The 18,844-nt window shown below is 33.5% G+C and overlaps 1 protein-coding gene across 1 annotated transcript; it reads right to left on the bottom strand.

Moving 5' to 3' along the window:
- Positions 1 to 206: 206 nt before the first annotated feature.
- Positions 207 to 17,818, bottom strand: LOC127716564 (girdin-like). The gene is made up of 7 exons (XM_052222785.1): positions 17,434 to 17,818; positions 15,072 to 15,143; positions 5,186 to 6,894; positions 4,628 to 4,832; positions 3,028 to 3,138; positions 2,368 to 2,466; positions 207 to 1,056 (listed from the first exon to the last, which is right to left on the bottom strand). Exons 1-7 carry the CDS (start codon positions 17,512 to 17,514, stop codon positions 754 to 756), a joined length of 2,580 nt encoding a protein of 859 aa, XP_052078745.1. The 5' UTR covers positions 17,515 to 17,818; the 3' UTR covers positions 207 to 753.
- Positions 17,819 to 18,844: the final 1,026 nt, after the last annotated feature.

Raw genomic sequence — 18,844 nt, 5'->3', positions numbered from 1 at the left:
TTAGTCACTTTGTATCCGAGAGTTGAAAGTGGGTGTAAAACTTAGAGCTGAAAAGGTCAGTACCAAATTTGAAGCCATGGAATCAAACAATGGGAACTTCACGAATTCCAAGCTGAGTGATGCAAGGTTCGTTGACCGGGTGCACTCTGCAGCCATCGTCCATCATAGGATTACAAACGAGTAGAAAAAAAAGTACTATAAAACACTCAAGTTTTTAATTGTTTTATTTCAAGACAAAACATCAAAAAGATGTGTAGCACGGGACAACACTTATCACACATAGCCATTGTTAAAACATATATAGTAATTCCTTTACCAGAAAATACTCTCAAGCCATGAAGTCAATCCATCCGTCAATGTATGGCAAGATTTTGATTTCAAACATTCCACCCACTCTTGTACATTTGCGATGCATTTACCCGTTTGCTACATAATGACGGTGAAGTTATGATTGCAAATTGTAGAAAATAATTTCATAATAAAATATATATGTTATGATATGACATACAACCATTTTGAACCGCATCAATATTTTCTACTGATGTTTTAGTTTAGTTCTAAGTACACGAATTCGAGGATAACGTTTTAAATACATTTAAATTATAAAAGAAAAATCACATGAATCGAAGACATACAACAATTTTAAGCTCGTCAATATTTACTACTGATGTTAAAAATTTTGTTCCGACTTAGTACACAAAGGGTGACTTTTTTATATATACATTTAATTTATAAAAGAAAATTCGCTACAACCTAAGAACGAATTGCTTGCACAACACCCTTTTCTAAAATTGGTCCATTTTCATCACGCATCAAGGCGGGCCAAACAAGAAAGTCTACTTTGTTTCCATCACTGCTGTATGTGTCGAATCTGTCCTTTTCTATGATTTGATTATGCCGTAATTTGAACAATAGATACATGGGTGGTTCTTGAGTTACCATTTCCCAGCATACACCAATACACTTTCGAACAAATGGAGTCACTTCCGTTATATCCCGTGCTTGTATATTTCTAAGATGTCTTGATTTTTGGTAATCTACCACATTCATAAATTCCTGTACAAAGAGTAATACTATAAGTAAACAATGTTCATTAGACTTTGAAAATTAGAATGTGTGTAAAGAAACTTTTGGTGTACATGTACGTGAAATTCAAAGTTTTACTTTATCTGTCTGCGGAACCCTTTGTTTCACCTACCGTGAATTTCTGCTAAAAAGATGAAATGTTGACTGCAAAAACTAAGTTTATTCATCAGTAAAATTCGGAACAATAAAGGAAATCGAACAATATTGTATCTAAATATTAACTGCAACAACAAAAAAAAACAACAAAACAGAACCAAAAAAACTTAGTCGTTAATCAGTAAAATACGGGAAAAAAAATTAAAAACATAGTCAAAATTTTGCTTAGGATATTTAATGTCTTTTGATTAAAATAAGCTTCTGTCTAAGTTTTGTAGAATCACATGAAGGTTTGACTAAGTAACTGGTGTCTGAAAAACTTTAAATGACCAACAGCAACATGTATCGCTTTGTATAAAGTTTTGATTTTATGGAAATTTGTCAAATAGTGAAACAATATTTTCAGAATACAATTACGACTTTCTAATACTCAATTTCCAGTAGAATTTGACAACTTTTATTATATATTTGACCTTATAAGTGAAACAAATACAGAGGAAATTTGCCTACATTTTTTGCTCTGTATTAAAATTTTATATTTATTATGACTTTTTTTTGTATATAATGAGGAAAGTTATGTGATTTCATCATAATATTACGCTGATTTTACAAATACAAGTATTTTTTTTATTGATCAAACAAAAATAAAATAAGAATTATAAGGGGGGATACCACATATAACGTATTTTTATAAAAAAAAAATGTACATTGAACTTTTGCTTTATAGCAAGAAAAAAAGGCAATGATGTTCTTATACGTTTTTGAATGCTCTGTTTATTTCCTCTTGGTTTGTATGCTGTTAAGCGTTGTACATATTTGGTTTTTCATAAAAAAACACTTTCGAATGTACCTGATGGGGGTCTTCCATGGAACACGGCGATTTGGGTAAACGAAAATGATTTCATACATTTCTTACAACTCCCTCAGACGGTGTCAACAAAAAATATTGATGCGGATTTTGGTATTTCCGTTTAAACCCAGATATCTGGACAACATATCTAATCTAATCAAAATAATTCCAGAAATGAGTGTAGTGTACACAAACATCGAAATCATATATTCGTTTAAACATTTGTCAAGTTCGTTATAAATATTTAAGAAGGCTTTGCTATTACAGCCATAAGACTTTATGTAATCATACAGTTATAGCGAATGAGATTGTAATTAATTGGTAACGACTCTAACCTCAAAAATACATTCTATGAAATTTTCTGATGGAGTACGTCTAAATGCCATTATATTCTGTTTCAGTCCAGGAGGGATGTGATCAATGCTACCAGCCCTCTGAAAAAAAGCAATGTCCCTTTCTTTAAAAATCTCATATATCTTTTATTTTAATAAAAAAATATTTATTTAGCAAGTAAAAACAATCGATGTGATTTTTGCCAGAACCATGTTACTACACTATTGTAGGTTGTATACTGATCATAATTAGGGAGGTACCATTTGATTTTTAGGGGGGGGGGGCTAGGATGAAATTTGAAAAAAGGCAGGACAGGAGTTTTGAGTTAAAAAAAAGGCAGGATGAGACACTTTGCAAAAAAAAATACAGGATGACAATTTATGTAAAATAAAGTCAGGATAAACTAAAAGGCATTACCGAATAGCGTGAAAAATTAAGACAGGACAGAGATTACAACTAAAAAATGCAGGACAACATTTTTCATCCTAGCCCCCCCCTAAAAATCAAATGGTAACTCCCTTAGGTGTTGATATTTTTGTTGCAATTTGTTCCGCAACACTGAATATGTCAATATATAAATAAATATTCAAAAGTTTTCTTTTTTTTAATGATCTAATGTCTTTGACCTGCAGGCCAGATTTCAATTGAAGAGAAAAACCTACTCCTTGTAATCTCTTGTGCAAACTGCCTCTCATATTGGTTGGGCTGACTAGTAGTGATAACAAAGCATCCATCTGATGTCTTGCAGTTCGCCTGCAGTACAGATAGCATTCCTAGAAAACACAAATAATATTTACATCAAGCTAAACATACCCTGATCATTACTCGACTAACTGTTTGTCACAAATGGTCAATGGTGTTATCCGATTGTGAAAATCACAATTCCATTTTTCTTCTTCTCGTTCCGGTAATCAACATTATTTATAGTTCAAATTATCTATTCAGTATATGTATCTTGTACATTTACTCATATTATTTTGAAACATAAAAAGGTAGAACTGTTCAAATTTTGAATCACATTTAGAAGTTGATAGCGAGGACTGGTTGAGATGTACAGATGATTTCAAATCTTCATTTGAGCCATCACCACTGAATACGACATATCACCAGATTACTACATATTATGAGCAACACGACGGGAACCACTAGTAAAGCAGGAACCGCTTTTCCTCCAGCAATGCCTCATTTCAATCCATGCTTTTTGTGGATTTCGTGTTGTTTAAAACCCATCTCATGAATGAATCTCTTGTAGTCAACAGTGTAAAGAATTTAACAAATTTAATTTGTATTAAGATTAATACTGCTGAGAACCTGTTTAGACAATCTGTATAGGCTCTGTTCGAAGTTGATGTTCAGTCAGAATAAATATACGAATAACATTAAAGGGAGCAGTTATACTGCACCAGATGCGCATTTCGACAATTAATGTTCTTTAGTAATGATCGAGGCTAAACTTTGTAAAACTTCAAATACAAATACAAACGTGAACGAGCTGATAAAACCAAAAAGAACATAAAGTTTAGCAAAATCCGTACAGAGCTTTGCATGAGGGACATACATTCCTTAATTTAAAATGATTTAAAAAATTTCATAACGGCACATTTCAATCAGACATTATGTGTATCCAGCTACTGTGCTGTTGATACCCTTGGAGACTGACATATACAGTATAAATCACGTGGTATAAATGGAGACGTGCTGTATGCTTCAATGAGACAACAACCAAAGGTAAAGTATTTGTTCAATTTAATCATTGCAAATGTTATGTTTGGTAATTCAACTCAAAGCAAGAAATTTTCTCAATTTAGATGCATTCCTAGCACAGCCTCTGCTGCAACTTTACACAAAATAATGCAGAACACATCCCAAGACAACTTTAAATCAATAACATTACGCACAGTAACATAAAGAAGAACTTAGCAACACTACACAATATTACCTCATTAATCAGCAGAAGAAAAGTTATAAATATAACACATTTTCTTTTTCGTTCAACTATACTACTACTACTAACATAATTTCTTTGCTCCTAAGAAAAGTGTGTCCAACAGATAACGTTCTTTGAAATGTTTTATTTATATACGCAATATTATATAACAGTCTCTATAGACACAATCGTCTTTTTCGACACTGTGCACCTGCTGTACAAATGAAAACCGAAGTACATGTTTCTTATGTTATTAAAAACATAATTGAAAGAGACAATAGCAATTGAACATAATTGGTTGGTGAAGTATAGATATCAACAATTCACAAACTTACCGTTAAATACTCCATCAGAATCAGTAAAACTTTCCTTTCATCCCTTTTGCAGACGGTATGTAATTTATCAAATGCCTCACGCCATACAGTATTGTACAATTCCCGAAACTTCTCCCCTATTTGTACCGGACCCACGTCACCATTACAGGACATCGATGATATGTTGTTAATGGGTGATGTCTTCTCATTAGCCACATTGCTTAACCTGAAAGAACATCATCTTGGTTATATTTATGAATATTGTCATATGTCAAATGGATAACAAAAAGTCAAATGAAAAATTAACGATGTTTGAACAGATAATGGAACTGAGATCATATATATGTATTAAAAAGTCATTTAATTTTTTGTTGCAATGTTGAACACTATTATCACTGTACTGAATTTTTAAGTCTTAAGTGTTGTGTTAATCGCTAAAATTTTCTGTGCAAGTCCCATATTCATACATTTTTATATTACCAGTAATAAAAATTCAAAATAAGATGATTTGACAGGTGTATCCTATGACGTCCTATACGATCGTATGTGTATGTATATACATACTTCAATACTATTTACCTCTTCTTTATTTCCTCTTGTTTGCTCTGCGCCTCTGCGAGTTTTCGTATAGTATCCTGATGAGCTATTTCCTTTTCTCTAAGTTGACTTTCCAACTTCTCCAGTTTTTTCTTCAAGTTAACCATTTCCTGTGTCTCGCTTTTATGTCGAGCTTCATATTGTTCCATTTTGGATTCCATGTTATGGATTTTATCTTGGAGATTGGTTTCTATGTTTTGCAGGGACGACAACTTTTCGTCTTTTGTCTTAGTGGATTTGGTACCTTCTTCCATCTGATCTACCAGCAGTTTATTTTTATTCTGTAAATCGGATATTTCCTTGTTTAAAGTTTCGACTTGATTTTTAAGAGAATTCAAAGAATTTGTATTTTCAACTCCATTATTTACTTGATCCATAAGCTGCCTGTTTTCCTCTAGAAGTTGTGCGAGTTCTGTCTTCTGACTTTCGACTTGCCTTTCTAAGGTTTTTAATTGTTCCAATTGTTTAAACTTTCCTGTGTCATTAGATATTTGAACTGCAAGTTTTTCATTTTCTCTCTCTAATCGCAAAATTTCTTGGTTTTGTGTATTATTCTGACCTTCTAATGATTTCATGAGGTTCTCGTCATCTTTGTTTGCCTCCAGCTGGCATTTCAGTTCCTTGTTCTCTTCTAGAAGCTGTGCAATATCCTCATTCATTTTTCCAACTTTATTTTCTAAAGTATTCAATTGGTTCAACTGTTCTGTTTCTTTTTCGTGTGAATTTTGCGCTTTAAGCTGTTTATTTTCTTTTTTAAGTTCTGTAATTTCCAAGGACAATATTTCAACTTGGCCTTCTAAAGATTTTAAATGGTTCATTTGTTCGTTTCCTTTATCTAGTGCAACTATGAGATCCTGCTCAGACTTTGCCTTCAAATTTTCCATTTCTTTTAAATTCGACAATGTTTCATCTTTATTCTCCATGACACTTTCTTTATCAAGTTCAAGATTTATTACACGACATTCAAGTTCTTGAACACTTCTCAATGTATTCTTTATGCTTACGCTTAATCCTTGGTGTTCTGAATCAACTGAACTTATTCTAGATTCCATATCTATAGCTGGCTTGTCCTTTAAAACTTTTTCATTTTCAACCTCATCAAGTCTCAATTTCAACGATGAGCAGACATTTGTAAGCCCCTCAACTGAAGACAAAATCTCATTGCGATCTCTGATGACATCTTTCATTTCCATGTGGCCATTAAGACTTGCTCTAAGTGTTGAACATTCTGTTTTCAAGTTTTGTATATCTTCTTGCTGTTTTGAAATTTCCTTTTCTCTATCTTCACAAGACCTCTTTAATTTCTGATTCTGTTCTGATAGTTGATGGTTTGTTTGTTTCAAATTTGTCTCGGACATGCTTTCAGATTTCAAAAGTTTTTGACCTTCCTTTTCCTTGGCTTGTGCTTCTATTTTCACTATTTCTGCTCCGACAGATTTAATTGCAGCACGTTCTATAATTTCAGATACCTCAGGGCCTTTATCATGATTGACTTGGTCATTTTTCATGTCCAACTTGTTTTCCGCAACTCCGGTTTTGTCAGAGTTATCGTCCTTTATCTCATACTCTTTCTTTATGCTGAGCTTTGATTTGAGCTCTTTAATGAGCGTTACCTCTTGTGTCTCCTCTATACATTCGACTGGTCCGGTATCTATTTCCTCCTCTTCACCATTGTTTAAATGACCATTTACCTGATCAGATGAAAAAAACATTCAAATATAAATCTTGTTTCATGTTTTATTGACAAGTAAATAAATACATTTTAGTTTCTTGTGTACAATTTGGAGTTTAGTATGGCGTTCATTATCACTGAACTAGTATATATATTTGTTTAGGGGCCAGCTGAAGGACGCCTCCGGGTGCGGGAATTTCTCGCTGCATCGAAGACCTGTTGGTGACCTTCTGCTGTTGTCTGTTTTATGGTCGGGTTGTTGTCTCTTTGACACATTCCCCATTTCCATTCTCAATTTTACAGTAAGTTCATTTGTTAAGTAAGTTAATTTGATTTAGTGCCAGAACACAACCAAGTAAAATAAAGAGTCGAGTGCGTGTAAACTTTGTAAGTTACATGATAATACACAGAATCTAATCTTTTTCATAACAAATATCACGAGCTTTTATAAATTAATAAGCTGTAACAACCGACTGTTATACATATTTACACCAAGATGTCGCTAAATGAAATTGGATACCCTGTATTCATCATGCTTTTCAATAACATATGGTCAAATCGGTGAAAGTCCCCCTCTTAAATTATTGAAAACTATTATTCTGCATTGTCAATAATATCTCGATGAAAATTACATAAACCCATTCGGTCTAACGCCCTCAATATGTATCTGATACATATAAACACAGCACACAGACAGACTCAAAGAAGAAGGCGAAATAAAAGAAGCTTAGTTAAAAGTTTTAATAAAATAAGATGCACATATACAGCGACGTCTGTTAGCTTTATGAATCAAAAGGAACTGTAGGGGTATACGTCAATGAGACGACAACCAGACGAGAAAAAAAAGCTTGACCTTAGGTTTCAGACACTTTTATATTTTATACTAAACATTATATAAAAAATGTATAATGTAGATGCAAGTATCTTAAACAGACCTTCGGGAACAATATTTAACCATCAGTGGTAACGATAGTTGTACTAATATAAATTACTTATAATTCATAAACTATTTGCACATAGCGGAACGTTCTAATGGTTTATAAAGAACATGCTAACTATGTCTGATAAATGAATCAAGAAATTGTAAAGAAAAATCGATATCTATGTGTAATCTTACAAATCATTTCTCCTACGCGAAATGTCACGAGTAGTTATTTTGGTGCCTACACGGAGCAATCATGATATAGGCTAAATTATTTTAGATTTCTATTATTAAAACTGAAAGCTGTTTAATGTAGGTTTTGTAGTATTTTGGTAATAAAACATCCTTCATATAACAAATTTGAACTTGTTTTCAGTTACTGCGTTAGTTTTTGATACAGTAATTTATATTATTGTTTGCTTGTACATGTGTCGTATTTAATACAACGATATAATATAGCTTTGTGTATGTTATAATGATTGATTGATTGATTGTTGTTTGCTTAACGTCCAGTGGCAAATATTTCATGCATGTTCAGGACGAGAACAAATTAACAATAAATACAATAGGTAGGTCTTGTAATTGAGGTCGTCCGGGATAAGGTCGGGGAAATTTCGACTGCCACTGGAAAATGAGGGTACATTGGATAAGGACAGAAATTTGGCCTTGCAACAGGTCACCTACGGACTCCTGGAAGAGTTGAAGGCGGTCACTATATGGTAGAAGAAGAAGAAGAAGAACTTGATGCAAGGGTTCTTAACGTGCAGAGAGCGTGGCACTCACTCTACACGAAGCATCGGATTTAACGTCTCCATTCTGACCGTACGTGGCTGCGTACTTGATACATCCTGCACAGTCAAACGGACGCCCCACTTCGACCAGGGTTTTAATGCCGGTCGGAAGAAGACCAAAGTGACCATATTTTAATCCCCCTGTCACCCTTGTGGTATATTTTAATGAATTGTGAAGTCAATCGCTTTTCCTTCGCGTAACAATAACCGTCTTTACTGAATAAACAATATCAAGGCAGACAAGTTACGAATACCATGATGATATCGTGTCCCGTCCTAAGACTAGAAATAAATTGCACATGCTAGAGTATAACACTGACAGTGAAAATGTACGACAGACACAAACTTAGCAGTGACTTTAATATATGGATGTTAATTTATATTTCGTCTGTAAAACCCTTTGAGGGAAATTGTTATAATTCATAGTATATGACAGGATCGATCATGACCATGTGTTCTGTCTGCTTGAATTAGTGAGCTTGTAAAATAACGCCCATTATATATGTTACAATTTTGGAATTTCAATGTTAATTTTTATCAGACTGTAGAACAGGAGGTGACATAATTGTTAAAATGGTTGACTGATTATATGTATTTTAACAGAGAAAACTGAATGCAATTTGAATACCAATTAAAATATCAGTTTCTTAATTAATTCAAAATAGGTTTAAAAGAAAAGACAGTATCAGCTTAATGCACCGTCTTAAATTCTACTTGAAAAAAAGTGTAGGCACATCTAGCAAGTTTAAGCTTGAAACATTTTGCATGGAGACAATGAAATTATTCATTTATTACATCTTTGAACATTGAATACACCACAAACTTATATTATATCAATAAAGTGGCCACAGATAGATTGAAACCCCAATGTAAGCAATTGAAACAAATTTATGTTAATTAAAACGGTGAGTGACTTTTGTTGGAAAAGTGACATTTTCGTTTGAATAAACGTTTATCTTTATAACATGTATAAGTTGAGTTATAAGTAAAACGTCTTCAAACCGTTATAATAAAAATGGGTTTTTGTGTTGGCTAAACATCTGATCATGAAGGGCCTTTGTCGACCTTGAAATGACAATAGATTTTGTTTTGGCTAAACATCTTATCATGAAGGGCCTTTGTCGACCTTGAAATGACAATAGATGTATAACTGAGGTACTGTGTGCATGCTCTTTACCGAATTACACTTACGTAAGGATATTGTGAAGGGCGAAAATCTTTTTTATATATTAGCGTGGAAATTCGCACCAGTGAATGGAGATGTACATGAGGACATACTATGATGTATTGATTTGCTTTTGATTTATAAACATGCCTTCCTTTAACCATACGAAATTGAAATAGAACATACTTTCAATCAATTCACACAACAGAATAACAAGATGTTGAATTTATGATGCTGAGTACATAATCTGTAAAATACACCTAATGTACCAGATATTTATGATTTATTATTGCCTTACTAACATTCAGATGCTACAGAAATTGTTCACGTAGATATTGGTATGAGCTTGTAACATAATTAAAGAACAAAAATATGACGTTAATTAACTTTTTTTATTTTTAGCATTCTGACATACAAAATTATGTGCACGGTGTTATATCTTTCGCGGAATATCATTCATGGTTAATATACTAGGGCATTTATACATGAAGAGGTTAAGGAAATGTTTATGTCCCCGTCTTAGATACTATATGTGGATATGAACAAACGGATAAGTGGACCATTGTAGTCCATAAAGAATTGGGACAATATGATCGGACGAAAATCTAAAGCTCATAACACCATCAATAAAACCTAAAGGACATTCATATTCCAACATAAAACCAGTTCATACTATATATCAAACACTAAATCATCGCTATAGTCATTTGTTTATTTGCTTGTTGGTGGTTACAGATGCCAATTTCATTGATCTTGGTTATACCATAGCGCCCAGGTTTGTTTGTGTGTGGAGGAAGTCGGAGTACCCGTAAAGAACAAAATATGAATGGCCTAAATATAGACCATAAAATTTATGTTACTAACGTCCAATCATTCCGTAGTTGAAAATAACTAAAAGGCTTCCTGAATTTGGACAGGCACTTTGCCTGTGTGACATGCAACGGAGATACACAAATTGTATAAAAACACAACACTCACTCTTTCTCTATATGTGGAAAAAGATACACAGAATAAAACCACGATATAAATCCATCCGGAAACAGCCCCTTCTTAAAATGTTGATATTACAGCTACAGGTAAAGCCATACCAAATGGTTGATTTATTGATTGGTGATTAATGTCCTGATGGAAGTATTTTATGCATATCCAGGAAGATAACACACATGGCAAATATTTAACAGGTACGTTGGTTCGATCGATCACAACTGTTCTAGACTCTAAGCGATAAAGAGCTCAAGACATATATATACACCTGTTCTAGACTCCAAGCGATAAAGAGCTCAAGACATATATATATACCTGTTCTAGACTCTAAGCGATAAAGAGCTCAAGACATATATATACACCTGTCCTGATTTGAAGACTATAAGTTGACCTCTATATGTCTATTGGTGATTTCTGTCGTTGGTTTGTTGTCTCACTGACGTAAATCCCACATCTCTTTTTTTATTTATTCAAAATATAATTATGAAAATGCAACAGGTTTCGTATTAGACGGACTCATTGAGCCGGAGATTGCTCGCAAGGCAATAATATTCCACAGGAAGACATGTCCCCTTGTCCGTTCACACTATTTTAACTCTGAACCGACCAGTCTAAGCATTTACTCTTAAATGCAGCATGCTTTAGGGAGAAGCTGCAAACACTCTGGTCAAAGTCCTTGGTTTGACGGACGAGTTTTTAATACATTACCCCCCCCCCCCCCCCCCATTATATACACCATCGAGGATATCGATACAAATGATGACGTAACAAAGATTCCTTGCAGTCAATGAACGCTATCACAAAGTATTAAATCTGCTGAAACAGAAATTATGCATTCTTACAACATGCACTTTGATATCGACTGCTATACCTAATAATATATAAATATGACGTTATATTGTCTGCTGCGGATTTGCATATTTTTAATAGATTTTTAAAAAAAATCTCCTTAATGTAGGTCTCCGACTATATAGACGTCTCATAATATGGTGGTGTTTCTATGGAAACACTTCATCATTAATGGAGAATTAAGATCTTAGCTTTTCTTGCGTGTGAAAATAATATCCCAGAAGATTACATTTGAAATATTTAAAACTTGTTATTCATCGTTTATATGTTGTACTTAACAAATTGATGTTGGAATTGTCTCCCTAAAATGTATTGAATATTTGCCGTCAACCTAAATCACAAACATAATGAACTACACCAAGGGCAACACAATCATAACAGAGCTACCTTCAATCCCATCTATATGAAAATCAAGATTACAAATTATATCATGAACTTTGAGAAGATGAAACAAAAATCCCACACACACATACACACAACCATAATCGGAATTTAGTTATTTAGTAAACACGTGAAAATGTCACCATTATATGTCATGTTATAAAAGATATTCAATAAATGGCAATAATCATTAGAAAATCAAAGGAAAACACAATTTACACTACCAGTTACATTGAGTGTGTATCGATCATCTGACAGATATGCATAATACTGATGATTTTTTTCCTGGGATTTTAGAATCATATATTGAATAGAAATGAGCAAACGCCTTGGATTGGCATATGGAATATATGTGTTAATTCAGTAAAAAAAAATAAAACACCATTCAGAAAAAATGTAAAAGTGTTCCCTTAGAAAGACTTAACTTAGCACCTTAAGCGGTAAATTCATTAAGAATGAAAGTTATTAGTCATTCGCAAGATTCTAAGACTCAAAATTGAAAGAAACCCTTGTTATAGTCTCAAACCATGTCAGCTGTAACGAAACTAATGTGGTAATTACTCTTAAAGTCAGCTGTTATATTATAAAACAAAATGACCGTTCATTTACAGACATGATGCATGCAGCATATACATGTACATATTTCAATGTCTTTGAAATGACCGGCCAAGGCATTGTACCCGAAACCATTTCACACTCAATGCGAGCTCGCTATTGCGACACCTGTTACATAAATAGTACGATAAAAAGACTATGAATTTTAGATACGATCTATGTAAACTTATTGATCATTTAAATAAACTTATTTTGAAAGGTTATCAATTTAACACAGTAGTAAAATCTTTAAATATTGTTTTTATTGGTATCAACATTGAGTTTGTTTTTGAAAAAATTAAATATAACTAAACATATATCGCTATATATGTACTGTTATGAGAACTAATGTTGTGGGGATGTATAAGTAACCTGCCACGTCCCCTCTGTGTTTTTGTTAGATGTATTTCTGCTTAGCATAGATCTGATGAGTTAAGCCCTTTTTAACTGATTTTTATAGTTTGTTCTTATGTTGTACTGTTACACCACTGCCCCATTTTAGGGGAGGGTTGGCGCGTCTTCAAACTGGTCTAACCCTGCCACATTCTGTATGTGCTTGTCCCAAGTCAGGAGCCTGTAATTCAGTTGTTGTCGTTTGTTGCTGTATATCATATTTGTTTTTCGTTCATTATTTTGTACATAAATCAGGCCGTTAGTTTTCTCGTTTGAATTGTTTTACATTTGAGCTGCGTCGGAAAGAAATCGACCTTGTGCAAATGAATATCAATACATCTGTTATCCTATCACGGATTGAAAAAATCTCTAAGCAAAGTCTGTTGCTGTTTGAAAATTGAGTTGTTATAAGAACCAAATAAAACAGACCAAAATCCATCTTTCATTTCGTAATTGAATGTTCCAAAAATCAACCAAAGTCTTATACATGTACATGTATATGTGCACTTGAATAAGGTCGATTTCTATCCGACGCAGCTCGTTTGTCTTTTTGGGGCCTTTTATAGCAGACTATGCGGTATGGGTTTTACTCATTGATGAAGGCCGTACGGTGACCTATAGTTGTTAATTTCTGTGTCATTTGGTCTCTTGTGGAGAGTTGTCTCATTGGCAATCATACCACATCGTCTTATTTTTATAATAATCCTACATTCTGTCGATACGGTTTACTTATATTTTAGCATTGCTCAAGGTTATGCGTTTCTCAGGCTGTTTATGACGACTCTACAATAAATCCGTTGAATGAGTAATGATTGATACTTAGTCTCGGAGAACATGATTTTTTTTTATCATTTGTAATTGGATTTGAACTATAGTTTTTAGTAAATGCGAGTGCACTTATTTCGGTGGTTTTTTTTTTGTCTTGTTTTAAAGTTAGTTATTTGTGTGCTTAGTACCGATCATTTGAGTTAAGTCCATTGCCAGGAACCTGTAGTTCAGTAGTTGTCGTTTATCATAGACGACTATACGGTGTGATTTTTTTCTCATTGTTGGAGGTCGTACGATTGCTTGTAATTGCTTACATCCGTTTCATTTGAACTTTGGTGGATAATTGTCTCATTGGCAACCTTATTTTTATATATGCGGCATGGCTTTACGGTCACTAATAGTTGCTACCTGCTACGTGATTTGGTCTGTGGTGTAAAGTTGTCTCATTGTCATCTTCTTATTTTTACATTAATGCAAAGTCGTTAAATCTGATAATTTAAAGATAATATTATATGAAACGTGCAATTTGAACACGCTATGGTAACTTATCCAGATTCTGTAAATATGCTTACAAAGACGTACTATTAATGTACAGTCATTACACATGTCATTAGCCCTATAGATATACGCTTAACTTAGTTATTTCTATATAGGACATAATACCAAGGTTACAGCACCCATACTGATGCCGCAAGTGTAATTCTTTTTCATCTATGATATGTAGATATACTTAATCTGACATACTTGTGCAACTTCGTGTTTTTTCAACAAAATAAAGGTGAAATATTCTTATTTTCTACATTCGAATGTTCACAATTGTCATTTAAACTTTCAACCTAGAGTAAATTCACATACTTTCAATTATCTTTTTAAAAATTATTGCATAGCATTATATGAATGTACTTTTGAACTATTCGTACATATATCACGAATACATCAATTGGTACTTATACCAGTTTATACATTGAAGATTAGAAGCGCTTCAAAAAAATGTCAGTTCCTGATGCTTCGAGTGCTCCAAATTTTCATTTTCAAGACAGCCCAGCGAGAACAAAAAGGGTAGGTTTTCTGACACAAATAAAATATATATAATATTCTCAATTGTTGGACTACAGTTTCTTTTCCCTTCCATAAAGCCATAATTTGACAAAGAAAAACTCGCCGTGAAGCATATACTATGAATAAATGGCAAATATTCTGGTTATTGTATTAGGATTTATAATTGAAATAATTGGTTCTGAGCATATATGTACTCGACATCTTCAAAGCTGTATATGTAACTTTAAAGACTGAAAAAAATATGGAAGAAGAAAGAAGGACCTTCATATAATTTGTATATATAACCGAACCTTGTCTGCAGGGATGTCTTCTTCAATATGAATATCCTTGTCTCCTCCATCTTCTTTAGGTTGGTCCTCAACCTAATAAGTATACGATATCAATTAATATTACATATGGTGTAGCATTTTTTTTCCGTTGGTTATTACGATCACGTGATTCAAAGGGTATTCCAAGTATCTGAAGCCTTGTTTCTATTTATATATATATAGACATCGCCATCGGTCAATATAATCTGAACAGGTCCATATATAACGTATTGACCTCGTCAAAAGTCCATAATTGATAAAAAATCTTATCGTGTAATCAAAATTGTCCATATCCATTAACAAGTCTATTGGGCATATAAATGTATTTGATCTGTTTAATCTATGAATTGATTATGTATATATATATTGTATAGATGAAGATGTTTATTTCAAATATTAGGCATCACAAGGAGCATAATACAACATTAGACATTACTTTAGGCAACAACAAAAAACTTACAAAGTATACGTACAAAAACAAACAGGTTGAACATGTAAAAAATTCATATATAAATATAAATGTTTAAATATAATTACTTCTCACACCCCAACATAAAAAGGTGCTTTTAATAAATTTCCAATTCAGTGCCTATTAACATTCAAAGAAATGCTCCACTGAACCAAAGTGAATAATGACTATGAAGTGTACTGAACAGTAATGTGAATTGTTGCTTTATATGATGTAGACGTTGATAGATTTGGCGGTACAACTATTAATTTTTCATTATGAAGCTTATCGCATGCTATTGCTTTTGCTGGTATCTCTATCTCTTTCTTGTTGGTCGTTAAGGAAAAAATCAATCTACGTGGTTGGAAATTCAAGGGTCCCATCTTTGATTGTGGTTCGTACCACCTTTTTAAACTTTCACATTCAGGCATGACTACGGTTTAGAGGTTAACCGATGGTTTTGACAATAAGAAAAAAAAGACTTTCGTTATAACATTGTAAATCCAACACACAATCACGATAGGTGCCACTAGCGGAACGAGAACTGCTCATTCTTCTGGAGCACCCAAATGCGGATCCAGGTTTTTGGAAAAAAGGAGGGGACAAACAAGGCAACGTTAAGAGTGGAAAAAATATGCGTTAACCATAATTTTATATGTACCTACATAAAGGGGGTGCCAGATCCCCCCCCCCCCACCCCCCAAAAAAACCCATCCGTCTCTGGACCCCATAAGTTCATCCCCAATGGAGGATCCAGGATTTTTATATAAAGGTGAATTGGGGTGGCCCTATAAAATTTTCCATAAAAGTGGATCCACTAAGTAAACTACGGTACAACTATGACTCAAACACAAATTTACGTGAATAAGGGAGGGCGCAAGCCACTCTTGATCTCCGATTTTAATGGGACTCAATTTCTACCTTTTTATGGGTTTTGTCAGTTTGTGGGCTATTTGTCTTTTTTTCGTTCCTTTTGATATAGGGTATGACTCAATCTTCGAATAATGATATTTGAGTATCCCTTTAATAATATCTCCTTGTTTGACATTTTACTGCAAAAGAATGCATTTTTACCATTTTAATCAATGGTCTCTTTTTCACTCAAGAATGAACTATCATAGTTAACACCTGTTACCTATTTTATTGTAATTATGACGAATATATATGTTTCAACCCATTTAATAATAGATGCTCAATAATTGATTCTTTACAGATAAAAAAAAAAGACTGTGGAAATTAAATTAGGTATAAAATCAATGAACATTATAAATGAACAACAGGGAAATAATACATTAAATGCGTCAAAATTTAAACCTTATTATCGTTTAAATCCTTCCTTTACACCTGATTGAAGTTAATCTTTATTCAAATATAAAGTTCAATGTGCACTTCAAAACCCCAAGGACGCAATTTAATGAGCTGTATTACCGGAAAAACCACGTGGAGTTCTTTAAAAGTATGGTCCCAAAAATATTATGTGTGCAACCAGTTTTCAATGAAGCCGTAAAGAAAAGTTGTAGATTATGTTTTCTCGTATGTGTGTAACTTATGCTAATGATTATGTAATGCAGAAATTTACAGAGCAATCAATCAGTCTGTTTTACCATTCAACAAAAAATGTTATTTCGATATCGTTTCATATTATGTAAAGACATTATAAATAAAACAAACAAAAACAAACAAAACCATACAACCCCCTCCCGCCCCTCTTGCAAAAATAAAACGAAAACAGTCATTAGGGCGAGACAATGCAGTTACTACAATGCAAAAAAAAAAATCCAACAACACAAAAACGCATTTAACATTATTACAAATTTATGCATATAAAGTTGAGTGTAAATTATATTATAATTGTGTTTCAATAAAAATAAACATGTTAACTGTCTAATGACTAACCTGTTTGGCTTCTGGGGGTTTTCCTTTGTTTTTCTTTTTCGATTTACTTTTCTTTCCGAGACAAGAAAATAAGCTCGACATGGCGCAGATGTGTGGTTGTGTTCAGCTAGTTCACGGAAATAATCAAAGCTAGCGGTGACTTACGTTACGGAAGCCCACTACTGTATGTAATTAACACTTCTACTGTCAAATGTAATTATCAACTACATAATCATATCTCCATACTCGTCACAGCAAATATATTTTCTGTTCAAAAACATACACAACAGTGTATCTGCATATTTAATATGTAATTATGCCGGGGAGCAGTAATTTCAGATCTGAAAAAAATCAATAAGTTGTCTATCTGTGTGTAGAAACCCCGTAACCGTGTCACCGTTGATCGCTATTGCATGTGACTGAGTCACAGATCAACGGTTTTGGTTGAAACACGTAACAATACGGAAAATTTGTTATACAGGTGAAAAGTGTTGTCTAGACGATTAGAAATATCAAATCTAACTTTACTTTAAAATATGGCGTGAAATTGAAAAGCGTAAATTTTGTATACGACTATAAACTTGAAAATAAAAGTTGGCTATACGTGTTTCTTCTGCAGTGTTTAGTTCGAAAACAACCACACAAACGTGATTACGGTTTCATACAGAATTATTGCATAAAAACATGAAAATTTTAAGCTCACATTCGGGACCACATGTGATCTTTTGTCATCACTTGGCGTCATCGTCATAAATCTTGATAAAAAATCCTCCTCTCTGAAAACATTTGTCGCGTAGGCTCTGGCTGAAACATAACTAAGGGGCTGCATCTGTGGCTTATATCTTGAAGATTTTAACAGAAAAAAAAAAGAAAAGAAAAAAAGGAAATAACATAAAAAATCAAACCAACAAATAAAAAGAAAACAGTCAACTCTAAACGACCAGATATCATAATCTACCCTTTTTTATTGGTCAGGAATTGGCAATCGACTCATTCTAGAAATTATTTTCCTTGAATATTACAACAAGGATACGTAGAATGGTTGCAAGCTATCCACCAGGGTCCAAATGACGTGGATGTAAGCAGCTAGGCCTTCAACAATGCCCGGAGCAAGTCCCGTACCGTATAGTAAGCTGTAAAAGACCCAGACACGATCAAATATAACAGATTCAAACGAAAAACAACCCAACGGTATCATTTATGATAAAACAACAAACGAAACACAATTTTAACAGTCAGCAACCAGCGACCATTTGGAAAAGGCACTTGCAGAATGTGGCGGAGTTAATAGAATAGAGAACGGAAACGGGGAATAAACATGTTTGTGAGCGCTCAACCCCCTTTGACCAGGGATAGTGCCGGATTGTAACAGCACAGCATAAGAACAAACTGCAACAATCAATTAGAAATGGCTTAAATCATCAATTTGACC

Source organism: Mytilus californianus, unplaced genomic scaffold (genome assembly GCF_021869535.1).
Source record: "Mytilus californianus isolate M0D057914Y unplaced genomic scaffold, xbMytCali1.0.p SCAF_9, whole genome shotgun sequence".
Classification (NCBI taxonomy): Eukaryota; Metazoa; Mollusca; class Bivalvia; order Mytilida; family Mytilidae; genus Mytilus; species Mytilus californianus.
This window is presented reverse-complemented; position numbering and strand designations above follow the sequence as displayed.